Source organism: Brassica oleracea, chromosome C5 (assembly GCF_000695525.1).
Source record: "Brassica oleracea var. oleracea cultivar TO1000 chromosome C5, BOL, whole genome shotgun sequence".
NCBI lineage: Eukaryota > Viridiplantae > Streptophyta > Magnoliopsida > Brassicales > Brassicaceae > Brassica > Brassica oleracea.
The window spans coordinates 16639780-16660208 of NC_027752.1; the positions used below are offsets into that span (position 1 = coordinate 16639780).

Sequence of the window (20429 nt, forward strand, 5' to 3'; positions counted from 1 at the left end):
TCTGCAAGCAAGACTTAGACTTATATAAGATACATGGGCCAATTAGCTTATCACCAATTGATTTTAGGTTCGAAATCCATCTAGCTTAACATGGTATCAGAGTCTGTTTCAAACAATCCAACCCGATCTATTGACGATCCAGCCCAAAATCGGTTCATCAATCTTTGTCCAAACATTCGGAGATTGACGATTAAAGACACCATCATCATTTCGAGAGAGCGTATTAGAAACAAATGTCCCACATCTATCACCAATTGGTTTTATGTTAGAAACCTATCTAACTCAGCGAGACATCTGATTAGTTGTTCAATTGATTTTCTTGTTTCTTTTCAATTCTAATGTGGCAGTTGAAGGTGTGATGGATGAGTTTAAACGAATCAGATACTACTACTGTCTTGTTCAAATAGTCTAGTCTTATTTTATTTGTATCTCACAAATCGATCGGTTTATGAATCATTGGGTTTGGTTAATCTGGGTTTGATTTAAATAAAAAAAAAGGTAATGGGCTTTAATGCCTATAAAATCAAGTCACGTGTGAATTAAATTAACCGGAGCCCTAGACCCGCCGCTAAATCAAAATCGCAGAGGAGAAGAAGACTTCGACAAAAATAAACCTTTCGATTGCAAAATCTGTTACTAGACGAGTTTTGGTCGTTGCCTGCTTCGTGAATAACGGTTTTATACTTTGACCGTTAAGTATCTTCCGTTACGCATCTTCCCTCTGGTGAATAAAGATGGCGACTTCGTCACCGTCTCTGAGTAACAATGGTTTCTCCGCCGCCGTCACGCCTCCCAAAACTCTCCGTGGTCTCAACAAACCCAAGTGTATCCAATGCGGCAACGTCGCTCGCTCCAGGCATACTCTCTTTCTCCTCGTCTTACATCTGTCGGTTTCGATTCGTCAAAGTTCGAAACTTTCTTCTCTTTTCTTGTGATCTTGTTTAAAGATTTGAGCTTTATTGCAGATGCCCGTTTCAATCTTGTAAGGGCTGCTGTTCAAGAGCAGAAAACCCCTGCCCGATTCACGGTATGCTTCTTTTTAGCCCTGGAACAAAGAAAGAGACTGTTTTGTTTTAGAGCTAAGAAAAATTGAGATGTTATCATGGACTGTTGTTGGATTTCGGCTTATTATATATTCCTGTCGATGCAGTTCTCAAAGGAGTTGTTACCTCTGCTGAGAAGACGGCACCAAGTACTCCATCATCAGAGCAGAAAGCATCCGAGGGCACTCCCGGGTACATATATGCAAACCTCTGTGTATGTTCTTGTGGAACTGTAAGATGGTTCCTTTGTTTTGATTGTTTTTTCTTCTATTGGGAACTGCTTCAGGAGAGTTTCATCAATCCGCCAACTTTCCAGCAACTTTGCTCAGTTTAATAACCTGAATGCTGTTTCACGCCAGAGAAAGCCTTTGACCATAAAGGTACTTTCTAGTAATGAAACACTCCTACTCCTTGTTTGACTCTTGATCAGTTTTTCTTCTGTCTACATTCTCTAAGGATGCTCAAGCGTTAAACGAGTGGCGGTTTACAAAGCTAAAAGAGTACAGAAACAGAAACATTGAGGTGGAGAATGATGCTTTTGATCGGTACATGATTAATGTGAACTTACTCGAAGAAGCCTTTTCATTGGCATCTGTTCCTGAAGAAGAGGAAACAGCCGCTTCTGAGCGTAACAATGAGGAAAGAACTGTTTCGGAGCTTAAACTGAGGCTGAGATCAAACTCCGCAACAGCAGAGGGCTTCAAGATGCGGATCACAGAGACTGTCAAAGCCGGTTTGGTGAAGGTTCAGAAACCGGGTGGTAAATCAGATGACCAAGATTACATCAAAAGAAGGATCAAAAGTCGTAGGTTAGAAGAGAAAACCTCAGCTTTGAATGAAATAATCGACAAACTGAACAAAGCAAGAACCGAAGAGGATCTCAAATCTTGCGTAGAGATGCGATCAAAGCTATGTGGTAACGTTTCTTCCAGCTCAGCATCAGACAAGAACAGGATTTTCCCGCCTTCTGTCCATAAAGTTGAGATCAGCGAAGAAGCACTTCAGAAAATGGGCGAGCAGCTTCAATCTTTTGACCAAGTTGAAACTTTATGAAGTCAAGAGTATACAATAAGAACGTCCTGTCGATGATTCGATGTCTGAGTGGTTAGAGCCTTCGTTGCCATACGTATTAGAGCCTTTAATTGTATGTTGCTTCAGATTTTAAATTGCTCATTCGATTACTAATATGTTCCAAAATCATTTCGTTATGTTGAAAACTCAATTCATAAATGCATGATTTCGTAGTTTTTCCATTGAATATATATATTAGTTATTGCATCTGACTAGTAGGGCATCTTTAACAAATATTCTCAAGATAGCTGATCTACTGCGAGTGGATTCCACTAACAAGAACTGAAGAGTTTGTATAGTAAGGAGACCACATATTCGTAAAATTTTATTGGGACCGTTATCAATTTCGATTTGGTTCTATAAAATTGGATAATAGCAAATCAATAACTAATTTACAATGTACATATAAAAACGAAGAAGATGACAAATACTAATTCTTTTTTTAAATGGATATCCATTATGATTCATTATATGCATGAATATATATAGATGGCAATTGAAACATGTAGTGGCCCAATAAAACTTTGTGTAGAGCGAGTTTCGCATCCAATATCCAGACTCATTTTTAGTGGGCTTCACGGTAAAGGACTTATGCCGGATTGGCTTTTTACGGGATGAGTCTGATTTGGCTTGCTGGACAATGACGATCTGCATACCTTTTCATTTTGACTGTTCACCGCAAAAAAAAAAAAAACAAGAGAGAGAGAGAGAGTAAAGATGATGATCTTCACCAAAGAGGCGACAAACCTCACGGACCTCCGCCGATGGCCCTTCAAGCTTTGGTGATTCTTGAGGTAATCCCTTCGTCTTCGATCTACAACATATGAGCTTCAACGACAACTTATATAAACTTTGACAATGGTTTCTTCACCGAGAAAACTCATGGAGCTCCGGCACTAACAATACAACTTCAGATCGTGATTCCGATCTTTTCTTCGCCATCGATATGTGCAAGAAAAAAGCTATGGCGTACACACAAGATCAGATTTACTCTCTCCTCCAAGAACGACAAATACAATAGAAAGGTGAGATTAGTTTTCTTCCAGTTAGTTCTTCAAAGGGTTTATCTGCAATATGTTTATATATTTTACAGAACTTTGGTATTTTATTGAAACCTAAATGGTTAGTCAATACTTACTTATGTGTTATGTTTTGATGTTTTTTGATGTTTAGTGTACAATGACTTGGTCTGTGGAGGAAAAAACAAGAGAGTGAGAGTGAAAGGACCAATAATGAATATTGTTTCCTCATGTAGTTTAGGAATAAGGATTATTAATGTCGATGTTGTTTGTGTTTACATCGGTTTACATTTGTTCTGTTCTAAAGCAAGTATGGTATTGTTCTTGTTATGTTTTTCGGCAATGTTTGCGTGAATTGATAAGATATTGCGTGAACTAAAATGGCTTGTATTCATCAAAATTATAAGAACATTGTTGTTTGTTCTCATCATGTCGGTTGTGTTTTAATGTTCTGATGACATGTGATGACTGATGAGTCGGGTTGAAACATGCATTATTATGTGTTGATGCAGTCTACTTGTTCTGTTTTGTTGTTATAATTTACTTGTTTTTCTGACTAGAACTCAAGATGCAATGTTCTGTTAAGCATGGATGATCCTGGTGTTTGTATGATGTACATTTTAGCTGATATGGTCGTAATGTTTTGTGCTTTATAAAACTCAAGATGCAATGTATTGTGCTTCATAAATCCGATCATTTAGGATGCTTGGTTTTAAATAGTGATTTCAATGACTACCATGGCGCTTGGCGAGGGAGGTACGTATGGCGATTGCTTTAGCTCATTTTAGCTCGCTTTACATGCATACAATGTGTCGACCAAGGTGTCGCCTTGTTATTGACATACAAACTAAATTAGTTTGACATAATTTTGGTACCTAAACCGACAATGGTTAAGTAAAAGAGGCAATACCGTGTAATATACTCTAAATATTCTCTAATTATACTCTAACAGAATCCTAATCCATCTAAAAACCCTAAGTTATTTTACTATATAATAGTTACACACAGCCCCAATCTTCACGCTTTCTCCTCAACTATGTTAACATCATAAGTTTTCTTTTTTTTTTACTGGTTTGTCTTGTTTTCTTTTGATAATAATTTTTTTAATTAAGAAAATATATTTTTGACATAGGTTCATAGTCATGTTAGTTTAAGTGTTTTATTTTTATCACGTACCAACCATTCATCTTTGTTTTGCTAGTTTACGTGCTAAAAAAAAGCATGTTTATTTGATCACATATCAGCTTCATAGTGTTAATGGTTTAAGTTTATAATAATGTATCATTCTCTGTTTTTTCATGTCTATCATGTATCATATTAGTTTACGTGTGTACTAACTTACCATTCTCTGTTTTTATTTGAAGTTCCATCATGTTTGAGATTGGAGGATTATCCCAAGGAGCGCAACACAAGGTGGATAATCTCATGAAAGAGCATTTCAGATTGATGAAGGAAGTATGGAACGTGTGTCTCAAACAACATCAACAAATGCAAGAGTATCTTCTGCATGAAAGAAATTAATGGAAGTGTTTCATGTCTGAAATACCACTTGGTTGGAGGTAACACAAGTGTCAAGATGTGTCCTAATTGTCAAGAGCATGTGAAGGTTGAGCTGCAAAACTATGCAATCAAAAAAGCTGAGGAAATGGCAGCTCAGAGTTTGTGTCTTGATCCTTGATAATATCGATGGTCAGGAAGATGTGGAAGTTGAGCCTAAACAGAAAGCTAGCCCTTAACAAGAGGAAGAAGAGAGGTCTATTGAACATGTATGTAATTTCGGTTCACTGTTATTGGCATGATGAATAAGGTTTGCTTGACCATTAGACTGGTATGTAACTATATGTTCTATGCTCTTGGATAGATATGTCACCTCAACTCCTCCTGGCATTATGAAAGGAAGGAAAGACATGATGCGTGTGTTTGGAGTTTGTGACAAAGAGCTAAGAGAAAAGGTTTGTGCTGGAATAGCGAGATGGTTCTATGATGCATGCATTTTGTTTAATGATGTCATCTATGACTCATTCAAAGAGATGACAGATTTGATTGGGCAGTATGGAATGAGTTTAAAGATATCTATTATGCTTGAGCTAAGAGTCTCTCTTTTTCAGAAGGAAGTGGCCAACACTCCCATTATGCTTTTTCAACGCAAAAATGAGTGGGCTGCCAAAAGGTGTTCTATAATGTCAAATGGAGGTCGTGACTCTGTGGTCCAGAAGGACATAGTTAACTTTCTAGTTAACTCTCATAAAGACTTTGTTTTCATAAATTCTAAGGAAGTCTCAAAAGTTGTGAAAAATGCAACAATGCTGTTCAAACTGCTTGATGAGATGGTTGAAGATGTTGGTGAGAAGAATGTGGTTCAAGTGATAACAGACAATGCATCTAATTATGTGAAAACAACAATTGTCTATCTACGGGCCTCTTTGTGCAGCACATTATAAAAAAATTTGATGTAATTAAAAACAATTTGAATTGCAGGAAAATTGCTTGAGGCCAAACAGCCAAACCTTTATTGGACTCCTTGTGCATCACATTATCTTGATCTTATACTAGAAGACATTGGTAAGTTGGAGCCAGTGAAAATGCATTAAAGAAGTGTATCTTCATGAATAGTTACATTTATTGTCGTGTGCCATTTGTGAACATGATGAGGAGATTCACCAATCAACGCAATCTCCATTGCCCAGCTGTAACAAGGTTTGCCACTTCATTCATCACCATGTCTCAGTTTCACATTAAACAGTCAAACCTGAAGAAAATGGTCACATTTGATGATTGGAACAAGACCAAATGACCAAGGGAAGAAGGGGTAAAGAAATTGAAGCAATACATTCTTCAAGAAAGCTTCTAGAGGAACATTAGCTATGCACTCAAGCTGACTGGTCCACTAGTAAAGGTTTTTATGATGGTAGATGGAGAAAAGAAACCGGCTATGGGGTACATATATGCTACTATGGACAAAGGTAGAAAGGCTATTGCAATGAGTTTCAAGATGAAGCAAGAAAAATATGAGAATGTGTTTGAGATCATTGATAAAAGGTGGAATTATTAGCTTCATCAGCCTTTTCACGCAGTTTGATACTTCCTCAATCGAGCTATCCATTACGCCAATCCAGAAGACATTTTCTGTGAGGAAGTTGAGTATGGTTTGTACAATTATATCAATAGACTGGTCCCGGATAGTGAGGTTCAAGATAAGGTGATGTTGGAGCTTGATTTGTTTAAAAAAGCAACTGGTCTCTTTGGCCATAACATGGAAATAAGACAAAGAGAAATGAAAGCGCTAGGTAAACTACATTACAATATGATTTGCTTTATTTTGTTAATGTTAATTTTAAACTAATCACTTCCAATTTGTGTTTTTACAGCTGATTGGTGGTCTACTTATAGATCTCCAGCTCTTAATTTAAGAGACTTTGCTGTGAAAGTATTTATTTTAACTTACAATGCATCCGGATGTGAAAGAAATTGAAGTGTTTTTGAGCTTGTGTGTTTGTTATATGCATTTTATTTCGTAGCCAGTCAGATTGTTTTCTAAGTTCACTAATGTTTTATTTTTCCATTTTTTATAGCTTCACACAAAGAGAAGAAACAGTCTAGCTCAACATTGCCTGAATGACAAGGTGTTTGTGAAGTACAACAGAGCCTTGAAACTTCGTATGAAGAGAAGTGATATCATGAATCATATTCTTGTAGAAGAGATTGATGAAAGTAATGAATGGTTGATGGGAAAAATGAAAGAGAACTCTCACAATAATTATCTTTGACAATAAAATAGATAGATTTTGTTCGGATATGTGGATGACAGATATCAGAATGGCTACATATCAGATACAGACTGGAAAGTTAATTATTCAAACAAAACGAGTCGGATCATGAAAAATTTCAAAACTTGGATATTTGATATCTGTCTATGCTAGTTTGTAAATTAGTCTTCAATTTTAATAATTAATTATTATAACAACTAAAATTTTATAAATAAATAATAATACAGCCTAAAACGCAAAACAAAATATTTATAATTCATCTTAGATAATCTGATTTCATCATATGACCAAACTTTTTAACTTTAATATATATATATATATACCAACTAAAAAAGTGTTGCAAGATTTTCCAATTTTATATACATAATATTTTTATTTTAAATAATATTATTGTATATTAACAGTGTTTTTAATTTTAACATATTTATATATTTTATATACAAATAATATACTTATGAATATATATATATATATATATATATATATATATTAAGTGAAATATAGTTATAGGGAATAAAATGATACAAAATAGTATTAATAGAATTATGGAGTATCTAAGTTATATAATTATACCGGATAAAATAAAAATAAAATAGTATTTTGAAGATTTAATAAATTTTTAGAAAATAAAAAATTCAAAATTCCATAGTTTCAATTTTTTTATTAGAGATGCTTATAATCTCAATGAATTTCTAAAAGGTAAAATAAAAATGTATTTAAAATATGTAAAAAATAATAAAATTATATATCATTTTGAGGTAAAATCTTGTGTCATTCTAATAAAAAAATTTAACCAAAAAAATTAACGATTATTAATCTGTCTGAAAAATTCATAAATAATATTAATACTGAAACTAAGAGAATCATGATTTGCGAATATTCCATTTTCAAAGATTTTACATAAAATCTTTTGTTAGTTTTGAATAGTTTTAATATCTAAAATAAAAAATAATAATTTTGAATAGTAGTATTAAAATATATGGTTTGTAGAAAAATAAATATTTCTAAAAATAATATTTACCACTAAATAATTTTTGAATTTAAATGTCAACTAATAAATGTAATTAAATTAAAAATAAAGCAAAAAATTATAAAAGAATACATATCATCAATATAAATTCAGATATATTTTAGTAAATATATTAAATATTTTATAACATAGAAATTTTTTATAGCTACTAATTGTTCAAGTGTGCATAATAATCAGAGCGTACAATTTTGGTATCATATTACTTCTACTATTTACTAGTATTGTTCTAATATCAGTTTCTACCAGTCGATGGATATCATCAAACCACTGACTATAACAAAAAGTTTGTTTTTTTAACCCGTCCGTCTAATAGAACCGGCACTTCTTGGAAAGGATCCAAAAATTCAAGGGAAAATTACGTGTTTACCATCTTCGTACTACCACTTTTCATTTTTACCACCACTAAATGGATATTTTTAAAAATGCATTATTTATTAAGTGACAAATGACTTTTATACCCTTGTTTTTTATATATATAATAAATATATATTTAAATAAATAAAAATCCAAAAAAATAAAAAATAATTTTTTTTAATTTTTTCGAAATATATTATTTCGAAATTTAAATCTTAAACCCTAAAACTCAACTCTAAAGCCTAAACCATCAATCCTAAACCTTATTTTTTTCGAAATACGAACCCTAAACCCTGAAACATGAACTCTAAACCCTAAACCCCGAAACATCAACTCTAAACTCTAAACCCTAAACTTTCAACTCTAAACCCTAAAACATCAACTCTAAACCCTAAACTTCAACTGTAAACCCTAAACCATCAACACTAAGCTCTAAACTATCAACACTAAACCTTAAACTCTAAAAGTAAACTCTAAACCCTAAACCTAAAAAATTAACCCTAAACCCTAAAAATCAACTCTAAACCCTAAACCTTCAACTCTAAACCCTAAATCCTAAACCCTAAACCCTAAACCCTAAAACTAGAGTTGATGTTTTAGGGCTTAGATTTGAAGGTTTAGGGTTTTAGGGTTTAGGGTTTACGTTTAGAGTTGATGTTTTATGGTTTATATTTGAAGGTTTAGGGTTTTAGGGTTTAGGGTTCGAATTTCAGAAAAAATATAGGGTTTAGGGTTTAGAGTTGACGTTTTAGGGTTTAGATTTGAAGGTTTAGGGTTTAAGGTTTAGAGTTGATGTTCGGGGTTTAGGGTTTAGCGTTGATGTTTCATGGTTTAGGGTTTAGAGTTGATGATCTAGAGTTTAAAGTTGATGTTTTAAATTCAGATTTAGGGTTCAGGGTTTACGTTTAGGGTTTAGAGTTAATGTTTTAGGGTTTAGATTTGAAGGTTTAGGGTTTAGGTTTAGAGTTGATGCTTCGGGGTTTAGGGTTTAGAGTTGATGTTTCATAGTTTAGGGTTTAGAGTTGATGATTTAAGGTTTAGAATTGATGTTTTAGGTTTAGATTAGTTAACCATATTTTTTTTGTCAAAGTTATTCAAAAGGTTATAAATGTCTTTTACTCTTCATTAAAAATGAGGGTAAAAATAGTATTTTTGGCAATTTCTCAAAATTCAACAAGTATATTTAGAGTATTTAAAGGGGAAAATCGCATTTTAAACACTAAGAGTGCCACTTTCTAGCACTTTAAACAGTGGAGTCATTTGACTAGTACTTTAAACCTTCAAAGTGACATTTTTATCATAATAAACCTCCAAAGACGTTTTCATGTTCATAGACGACCGGTACTGTTCATTTTACAGGTCAAAATGATGATGTGTCGGTTTTTTTTTTAAATACAGAAAATACATAAAAATTCGAATGAAATTGGAAAAATTGTAAAAATTCAAAACAAAATTAAAAAAATATATAAAAATTCAAAAAACATAAAAATTAAAATAAAATATGAAAAATTCAAAAAATTCAAAAATAAGATCTAAAATTAAAATGTCAAATTTAAAAAAGAAAATAAATTCTAAAAATTCTAAAATAAGATCTAAAATTAAAACTTCAAACTTAAAAATTAAAATTGTAAATATTTAACCAAAATAATTATATTTATTTTAAAATTTCATCCAATGAAAGTGACTGTCATTTATGATGATATCAAAACTTGCCACCATCAAAAACAATATATCAAAACTTGCTACCATCAAAAACTTTTTTTTGCTAATCCGGATATCCAAACATCTTACATAGTCCGACTATCGTCTAAGTACACTTCACAGAAAGCATCTCGGAGGGCCGCCAATTTCACCCCATGTTAAATTGATTCTAATTTTGTTTTGCAGCCCTAGTTCCACTATCCATCCCTACTTATTGAAAATTCAAAAAAAATATTGTTAGCTACCCAAACAATACACTATTACTCTAAATAAAATTATTTTATCAAAAATTACATGAACTACACTATCAAAATCATTCTAAAAGCAAAAATAAAAATAAAAAATGGGTCTGGTATAAATTCATTAACTTCTAATGATATTTTGACATATTATCACATGTTCTCGGTTGTATAACACTGCATTTAAATAGTTGATCTATGTATTTATTTTTGTTTTTGATCTATTGTATGTATGTTATAACTTGCTTCTCAAAATTTGGTTTATGAACTTCTCTTCAACTTGGGCCTGAGGCCACTTTATTTTTATGAAATTTCAGTTGTTAAAAAAAAAAAGAACTTCTCTTCGAATGTTTCTAGAATTCAAATATGACACTAGTTTTAGTTATCAGAATGATATTTATAATGGTAGCAACATATATTATAATCGTTCAAATATATGATATCAATCAAGTAAAATTACCCTAAGTAGTGAATTACTCTCTTAAATAAGAGATTAAGTTGTAGTACTTAGGGATCGAATCCACAAAGAGTTAGACAACCTAATAAATCTAATCAGATTTGTTAAGCTAGGTTGTTTAATGTTTTAAATGTAAAGTTGCAGGTTTGTGAGCAAGTGAATGCTCGATTGATTGATTAGGATTTTGGTATTTAAATAGAAATAGCTAGACTTAAGGTTTTTATTCAGGTATTCAGGATTATAATCCTACAGATGTCTAATAAGTTGTATGCATGATATTATAGAGCTCAATACTTAATAACAAACCCTTAGGCTTTCGCTTTCTAGGTTTGTCTATTGACCAGTGTCGATCGATTATTCTGTAGGAATATCGATCGATACACTTGTTGAAACATCGACCGATTATTCGATTGGAATATCGATCGACACTCTTGGTCAAGGGTTAATGCGCGGATTGAATATGCTCACTAAGCTTCCTAGATGAGCTTTCGCCTACTCTAGAAATCTTAGCTCAGCTAGGATGGATTCAGGGTGAGATGCAAGCTATCGCTTATGTCTACAACTCCTAGGGCAAGTTCTAGGTAGCTAATCTAGAAACAGACATTAATGGCAATCCTAATGATGAATATCACAACTTAGCAAATCTATAGTTGGGGCTAATCACTCATAACCTATTTAAACCCTAAATCTAACAAGAGAACTACTCAAACATGGCTAAGCAATTCATCAATAAGGTATAAAAACTGAATAGATAAATAGATGGATATCAATGGAGTTCCAATCACAAATCTCTTTGGATCTTCTCTCCAATCTACTAAAAATATTAGAAAACCTTTGCTGTAAAATCAGTAAAACAAGAAAGCACACTTCGCCTCTAACATGTTGGCAAAGCTTATATAATTAGGTTAAAACTCGTCAGGGGTAATCTTGTAAATATTTGAAGACTTGGGCTTTAAGTCGGCTGAGACCAAACGGGCTTTCTGCACGCTTCGCTGTCGAATGATGTCATGATGTGAACATCGATCGATTATTCCTCTTTAGTGTCGACCGATGGTCATCTCGGGTGCTTACTCCAAATATCTCCAAAATGTTCCAAAATCATCACTTTCCTCCAAATCACTCATGATCCTATAAATATGCTAAATAGAATCTATAATATAATAATTAGTAGTAGTTAAAACACTTATAAACCATGGGTAAAAGTGGATCAAATCCATGGTCTATCAACTCTCCCAGACTTACCTTTGTGCTTGTCCTCAAGCAAAACAAACAGGCAGTCTCTCTGAAAGAGGTTTGAAAACAGCAGGGACTCACATAATTTTAAACTTAGAATCAACACCTTAAACATTCCTAGTCTCAGAAGCACACTATATCATATCCTAGTCTAGCAACCAAGTTAATCTAGTCAACAACTTAACAAATCATGTCTGACAATCCCCTCTACCAACCTCAATTCTTACATAAATAAAGTGTAGGCGTTACCTTGGGGGTATCGATCACATGATGCAAAGATGCTCAAACAAGTATCTGGACCTGCAGGTAAACAATAGTTTATATCTTCTCTCTCTACTAATTTTCTTTCTCAGTCAAAGTCTGCTTATATTGCAAGATCATTGACCAAGATTGGACAGGCTTCCATGAATCAAGCTTTAATTTTTTTATCCACCAAATCCTGTTCACTTCTTTTTGACCTATATCCTAGGATTATTTGTGAATCAAGCCTTAATGGTTGTAGCCACCAAGTCATGTTCTAATCCTTTACCTATATAATTCTTATGAAGCAAGGCTTAATGGTTGTAGCCACCAAGTCCTGTTCGAATCCATTCCTAATAAATTTATATATATATATATATATATTGTAATATTTTTTTTTTGCATAACTATATCTATATATCGAAATAGAGAGAGAAAGAGTGATAAATCTACACAATGCTTTACCTTCCAAACTTGTTTGAAGAATCCGATCTCATGTATACCAAGCCCCAAGACAAGTAGAGTTGAGCTCAATTAGGTTGGAGGTCAGCTTTGGTTCCTTCAAACACTCTCAGCAAGTGTAACATAGTTGACAGGTTGATCCACTTTGGTATCTTTAGTCCTATCTGCACCTAGTAAGTCTAGAATGATGTGGTTAGATAACAAGCAAAATCAATAAGTTCATCATCCACTTCTTTGACTCAATAAAAACTTTTTGAAAATATTTTGGTATAAAACTCATGAATAAACTACTATCAGTAAACCTCCCCCCAGACTTAAACTACACAGTCACCAGTGTAAATTCAGTCGGAGTTATGGTGAGAACTAAATCATAAGGACTCAATGTAACAAGTTAGAACAATATATCAGACTGAAATTGATGTCGATCGATGTAAAGGTGTTGATATCGGTCGCGGTAGGTGATGTTCTGTCGATCGATGTCGGCAGTGTTTCGTCAGTCGATACTCACGGCAATCATCTACTCGGATCTTTTTTTTATATGACCTGCAATAATGAAAAACCAACATAAATACTAGATTAATAAAAACTAATTAAATATTACCTAATATTGGGTTGCCTCGCACTCATCGCTTTGTTATAGTCATTTAGCTTGACTTTTTGGAGGTGATTTAGCTAGTAATGTTGAAAGCTGGAACTTGCTGGGAAACAAGTCTCCATCTCTTCTATGCACTTGTTGAACCATGTACCAGTGAAGTCTCTTATTGCTTCATCTCCTCTGCGCCATTTGTCCTTTATTATTGCAGTTGTGTTCTCTATCTTCTGCAATCTATCTCTAAGACTCTCAAGGTTAAACTGATGTCTCATAAGTGTGGCGTAATTGTCAGTTGAGATCTCCTCTCCATGGTTGTGTGTATCAGACCTGTCTGATGTCACCTTTGGTACTAACCTGCCTTGGTTTTTAACTTTGTTGATCGATGTCCTTCTGTGAGTGTCGATCGATTTGTTGTTGCGTCTGTCGATCGATGCTGATGCTTCTGGTCGACGGGCAATGTATCCGTGAATCTCTACTATCTCCCTCTGTACTGCTTCTATCTGAGAAGTCAAAGAGCTCAAGGTAAGGTCCATTAGGAAATAGAAGTCATCACATCTCCTATCAAGCCTCTCTTCGGTAGTTTCCAAAGTTCTGTAGATCTCTTCTACCAACTGATCAATCTCTGCTCTGGTGTGAAAATCTGGTTGAGACTTCAACGGATGTGAGTGTGGTAGCTTGTCGTCGACCGATGCTGGTAAAAAATCGTCGATCGATGCTGGTCGATGTTTGTCGATTGAAGCTTGTCGAGAAACGTCGGCCGCATGTTGAATTTTGGCTATGTCTTGCCTCATCTCCTCCATGCATGTAGTCAACCAACTGATGATATCATTCAGTGGGTAGTAGACACCATCAAGCTTCCTCTGGAAGTCTCCTTCATTCTTCTCTTGGGCTCCACAGACCTCATATAACATCTCATTGATCTCGTCCATGGTGTAGATCTCTGGTACCAGCTTGGTCTGTGCGAATGAGCTAGCATGTTCTGAAAGACATATGTAGCTGTGCTCATCTCTCGAAGCTCTTTCCATTAGCTTTCTGATATCATCCTTGGACACATGGATGATGTGTCCATCCATATCTCTGGCGTGGCCCTGATCATCTCTGTAGATTACATATTCATCTTTTTCTTCCCAGCGGAATCTCTTAGTTCCATCACGGTCATAGGCGCGTTTTCCAAACTCAAGACGTCTGTCGACTGATGTTGGGTCGTCAACGTCGATCGACGGTCGATTATGATGTCGAATATTCTGCTTGAAACGATTGTCTACTCCACCAGGTATGTCATAGGACTCGTTTGTAACCCTCCGCTGATGTGCTGGGACGTTGCGTTGTTGCATGAAGAGATTTTCTGCTCCTGGATCACGGACTGCTGTCTCTACGGCATAGCTCTCGTGATAGCTATCATCTTCCCAACTGCCAATCGAGTAGTCTCCTTCTCGTACACGGTCGACTCCAGTGTCGATCGATGGGTAGAAAGTAATGTCGGTTAATGCTCGTTTTTGGCTTGTCTGATGAAGATGAGTGTCAATCAATGTTGAGACGTTTCTGTCGATCGATGGTGCATTATTTTTCCAAGAGGAATGATGGAGAAGTCTATCTTCCTCATCAAGAATGACTTTGTACTCTATAGCTCGTTCCTCCTCATAATCTTCATCATACTCCTTCGTATGCATGTTGTGTCTAGTGTGTGCTGCTATAGTGGAATTGTAGTAGTCATTCTCCCAATCTTCTGGACTACTGTCGACCGTTTCTTCTTTGGGAATGTTGATCGATTTCTGGTGAGCATTGTCGATCGATGTCACAGTGTGAGTTTCGATCGATGTCGAATATTCTGTCTCATACTCAGCTCCACAGTGGCATGCTGCGATGAGTACTAGATCATCTATGCTTCTGGAGGACGTTTGTGGCTTCTTGACAGGAATAGGGTTGTAGTGGACATGAGGATCTATGAGCGTCAGGCACAACTGGTTGGTTTGCATGTTGCACACTGCTCCTACTGTTGATAAGAATGCTATCCCAAGTAGTAGAGAAGAGTTCCAGTTTAGCTTGATATCCAAGACATGGAAATTAACTGGAACTAGAGCATTACCAATATGCACCTCTAGGTCTCTTACAATTCCTCCTGAGCTCCTCTGAGAACAATCCACAAAAGTGAATGACTCCTTGGAAGGTTCCCCCTTTAGACCCAGATGGTCTGCCATAACCCTAGGTAGGATGCTGACTGATGCTCATGTGTCGCGCAGTGCATGTGGGAATTCAATACCCTTCACCGTGCATGGTATTGCAAACTTCCCAAGATCACTCTTCTTCTTCAGTGTAATCCTCTTCTTCAACTTTTCTCTAGCTTCACAGAACATTCTCCTAATGTCCTCTTCGGTCTCTCTGGTTTCTCTGAAGAACATCCACAATCTGTGGGTAAAATAGGCCTCCTCGAATGACTTTTATTAAGGAATCCTGAAGACTCTCTTTTGAAAACTTTCCATTTCCTTCTCATTAGCTCCCCTCTTAAGATGTTTCACCATTTTTTCCTTTCTTTTCCTCAGGGTTCTTCCCATAGGAACCCTATCAACTTCCATAGGATCTTCTGCATCATTTGAATGTGCACTGGTGGCCTCTGGTGGGTTATCTGAAGGTTTGGGTTGTGGCATGAGGGCATTGAGACGTGCAACGTCTATCTTTGGCATCTGCACTCGGTATGTAAGAGGTGCACGTCTTTCAATGGGCGCTGGAGAATGTCGATCGATGGCGGTCTCTTTTTGTCGATCGACGACAGTGTCTGAATGTCGATCGATTTTGACATAAACAGGGCTGGGCGGATGTGGGTGTCTTGCTGTGAACTCCTCATGAGTCAGGATCCTCACGGCATTGCAAGATGCGGTTGACTCCATAGGTGTCATCGATTGATGCTCTGGAGAATAAGTCGCTCGGTTTTGATCAAAGTCTGTCGATCGATGTTCGATGTCCGGCATCGATCGACACCATTGCGATCCGCCGAAGCTCATAGAACTTTCTACTTCGGAATCTCCTTCTTGCAACTTCTCCAGCTTCACCACTTGTCAGAAATCATCATCTATGACGGCATTCACGTGGTGCTTCGTCACATCATCCCATACCCCTCTTTTTAAGGCCTCCTGCCTCTTAACAGCTTCTCCTGTCTGAACAACCTGCATCTCCAGCTTCTTCACATGAGTGCTCAAAGTCTCAAACTTTGTGTTCAGGTTGGTGTACACAGAGTCAATCTTCCCATTGAAGTCCACCGTCATGTGTTGTTGTCCCTCAAGAACCCTATCAAGCATCTCTTCAATCTTGTTCTCTTGAGTAGGTGGTGGTGGCTTCTAGTAGTAGGAGTTTCCATAACCTTTGTTGTTGCTGCTGCAGTTGTTGCTGTAGGGTTTCTGCTGCTGTGAACTCTGGTTGAAATTACTTATTTGTCCATAGAAGTTTCCATTCTAGCTTCCAGCCTCTGAAATCCAGTTCCACTAATGAAGTTCACATCTTATTCTACCTCTGCTCTACCCTCTGTGTCTACAGCCTCTGCATCCTCAACTAAGCAGACCTGCCTATTGAGAAGCTTATGAACACTGCCCAGCTTTGCCTTCACTTCATCCATCTGATCATTCCCAAGAATGGTTGTGGATCTCTTTCTCTCAAAGTCAGTGTTCTTGGTGCTGCTGCTGGGTGTTAAGTTTTCAATAACTCTCACAGCCTCTTCTGGATTCCTGGTGTTGAAGTTCCCATTGTTGGAAGCATCAACAGCCATCTGATATTGCACCGCGATGCCTCTGTAGAAAGTACTGAGCAGCTGTACTTCATTGAATCCATGGTGTGGACCATCTCTCTGATAAGACTTGAATCTGATTCAGGAGATTCTGAATGATTCTGCAGGCTCCTGAGTGAATGTGGCGATCTTACTCCTCAAGTCTTCAGCACGCGCCTCATCAAAGAAGTTGCATAGGAATCCATTCTTGATATCGCTCCAGGATGTGAGAGATTGTGGTGGTAACTGCCTAAGCCAATGCGAAGCATCTCCAGCAAGTGAGTACTTGAAGAGCTTGCATAGGAGGTAGTCTTCAGAGACTCCCTCGACTTTAATAGCAGATATAAGATCCTCGAACCTCGCCAGATGATCCATAGGATGCTCGTGACATAACCCATAGTAGGGCGTCTGTCCCACGAGTGTGTAGTACTGCAGCTTCAACTCGAAATTCCCCCTCTGAATAGTTGGAGGACGAATGGTTGATCTGTTGGTGTATAACTGATCTGGACGGTTGTAATCAGCCAACGTTTTGGGTCGAGCAGCCTCATCTACAGGTAGAGTAGGGCCTGTAGTATCAGGATCAGACTCAGGGATTGCTGCCCCCTGACCATCTATCCTCTGACCTGCTGCATTACACAGATGACCTTCCTGGTCATGCAGGTATCCCTTCTCATCATGTACAAGTATCAAGGTCGCAACCATGTCTTGCGGCTCAGTATCGATCGATGTTCGGACTGAAGTATCGATCGACGTCGGATGGAAGATGTCGGTCGACGGAAGAAGAGTGTCTTCGGTTGATGGTGGTGAGTGAGTGTCGGTCGATGAGACTGGTGTCTGGGTCGACGGTGGCTGACAAAGATCGAGCGACGAACCAGTGTTGTTGTCGATCGATGAGGAACATATTCCTTTGCGGATTGAACGTTCCAAGCTCGCAGGATCTGATGAGAATAACAGTTGAGTTTCCTTGTTGCTTCTGGTACTGTTGGGCATGTACCTGAAAAGACAAGAAAAAAAATTTGTGTCAGAAAGTTGTTTTAAGAAGAAACCTACACCTAACAAGATTAAATCTATAAGGCGGTTAAAGCTCCCCGGAAACGGCGCCAAATTTGATATCACTCAAATTACCCTAAGGAGTGAATAACTCTTTCAAATAAGAGGTTCAGTTGTAGTAATTAGGGATCGAATACACAAGGAGCTAGGGAACCTAATAAATCTAATGAGATTTGTTAAGCTAGGTTGTTTAATGTTTTAAATGTAAAGTTGCAGGTTTGTGAGCAAGTGAATGTTCGATTGATTGATTGGGGTTTTGGTACTTGAATGAAAATAGCTAGACTTAGGGTTTTTATTCAGGTATTCAGGATTATAATCTTACAGATGTCTAATATGTTGTATGCATGATATTATAGAGCTCAATACTTAATAACAAACCCTTAGGCTTTCGCTTTATAGGTTTGCCTATTGACCAGTGTCGATCGATTATTCTATAGGAATATCGATCGATACACTTGTTGAAACGTCGACCGATTATTCGATTGGAATATCGATCGACGCTCTTGGTCAACCATTAATGCGCAGATTGAATATGCTCACTAAGCTTCCTAGATGAGCTCTCGCCTACTATAGCAATCTTAGCTCAGTTAGGATGGATTCAGGGGAAAATGCATTAATGACAATCCCAACGATGAATATCACAACTTAGCAATCTATAGTTGGGGCTAATCCCTCATAACATATTTAAACCCTAAATCTAACACGAGAACTACTCAGACATGACTAATCAATTCATAACAGCAATAAGGTATAAAAACTGCATAGATAAATAGATAGATATCAATCGAGTTCCAATCACAAATCTCTTTGGAACTTCTCTCCAATCTACTAAAAATCCTAGAAAATCTTTGCTGTAAAATCAGTAAAACAAGAAAGCACACTTTGCCTCTAACATATTGGCAAAGCTTATATAATTAGATTAAACCTCGTCAGGGGTAATCTTGTAAATAGGTGAAGACTTGCGGTCTAAGTCGACAGTGACCAAACGGGCTTTCTGCGCTTCGCTGTCGATCGATGTCACGATGTGAACATCGATCAATTATTCCTCTTCAGTGTTGACCGATGGTCGTGCTCGATGGTCATCTCGGGTGCTTACTCCAAATATCTCCAAAATGCTTCAAAACCATCACTTTCCTCCAAATTACTCTTGATCCTGTAAATATGTTAAATAGATTCTATAATATAATAATTAGTAGTTAAAACACATATAAACCATGAGTAAAAGTGGATCAAATCCATGGTCCGTCAATATATTGGCATGTGAATCATCTATTATTTTTGTCTAGATAAATAGTCATGTAATGGTATATAGTTCACTGACTCAGTTTACCAATTAAAAATAATCATTCATTTGTTTCTCTTTCTTTAACACGACAATTCATTTGTTGTGGAAGCACCGTAGCCTATTGGTTAAGGTTTAAAGGTTTCTACACCTAGGTTTGGGGTTCGAATCCCAGACTATGCAATTTATTGCAGATTACAAGAAATCCAGATTTCAAGTCCCGCAGAGAGCGATTTATTAAACAATTATGCAGACTACGGAAGAAAGACTTACAAGGAATCTTCAACATGGTGCAAGTAAATCTGGCCAGACGTGGATCTTCATAGGACAGCTCAGGTGATGCAGTTAGGCGTAGGTCTTCATAAGGCAGGTAGTATTGTGGGTTGTCGAATCGTCTATGTAATCTTTCTCATATCATAATTGTAAGATCATAATAAATCAGCGTTAAAAAAAAAGACAATTCATTTGTTTCGTGTTTTAACTTTCAACATATCTTTTATATAATAAACAGTAATAACTCTATAAATTAAAAATATTGAAACTATAATATTTTATTACTTTATAAAATATTAGTTTAAAAAAAATATGTTTTAAAATATTGTAACTAAATTCATAATATTATATATTAATTATTTATAAATTTAAAATTTATCTCTTTATTATATTTTAGATATACTTGTATGTATTAGAAATGCATATCCTAGAATATAAACTAGGTAAAAGTCCGCATTTTACACGGGATGTGATTATTAGTTTTGTTACTTTTTAATAAAGAGACATTAAATCTTTTTTAATCTCGATATCAGTTCGGGTTTTTTTTTTAATCTCTTAAAATATAACTATCATTCTAAATGTCTAATCAATATTTATTCTGGTTTGTTATGTTAAAATGTTTGATGTTTTGTTTTTTCCGGTGATAACCAAAAATTACTATTATTTGTTTGGTTTCATGTTATTTTTAGATAGTTCTGATGTCGAACCAATGGTTTTATATTATAGTTTCTAAACAAATAATAGTTAAAGAAAAGAAAAAAAAAATTATTAACGCAAATCATCTCACTACAATTTGGTGGATAGTGAAACAACATTAAAAAAAAAATATTTCAACTTCAAAGAGAATTAGATAATTCAGTTG

General features: G+C 35.9%; 2 protein-coding genes across 5 annotated transcripts; both read left to right on the top strand.

The window, feature by feature from the left end:
* The first annotated feature begins 550 nt into the window (after window positions 1-550).
* LOC106292608 lies at window positions 551-2243 on the top strand. Its single transcript, XM_013728226.1, has 5 exons — window positions 551-856; window positions 966-1027; window positions 1151-1235; window positions 1330-1423; window positions 1500-2243. The coding sequence occupies exons 1-5, from the start codon at window positions 735-737 to the stop codon at window positions 2094-2096; spliced, it is 960 nt and encodes a 319-aa protein (XP_013583680.1). The 5' UTR covers window positions 551-734; the 3' UTR covers window positions 2097-2243.
* Window positions 2244-2768: 525 nt separating this feature from the next.
* Window positions 2769-6967, top strand: LOC106296099. 4 transcript variants are annotated; one of them, XR_001261149.1, is made up of 5 exons: window positions 2769-3139; window positions 4498-4899; window positions 4995-5085; window positions 5242-6420; window positions 6502-6967. XR_001261149.1 is itself a non-coding variant. In XM_013732156.1 (3 exons), exons 2-3 carry the CDS (start codon window positions 4820-4822, stop codon window positions 5572-5574), a joined length of 660 nt encoding a protein of 219 aa, XP_013587610.1. In that variant the 5' UTR covers window positions 2769-3139; window positions 4498-4819; the 3' UTR covers window positions 5575-5650. The 4 variants fall into 4 exon arrangements, 1 of the variants encoding a protein (XP_013587610.1); XR_001261147.1 differs by having other exon boundaries at window positions 4995-6420; XR_001261148.1 differs by having other exon boundaries at window positions 4995-6420; window positions 6706-6967.
* The last annotated feature ends 13462 nt before the right edge of the window (window positions 6968-20429 follow it).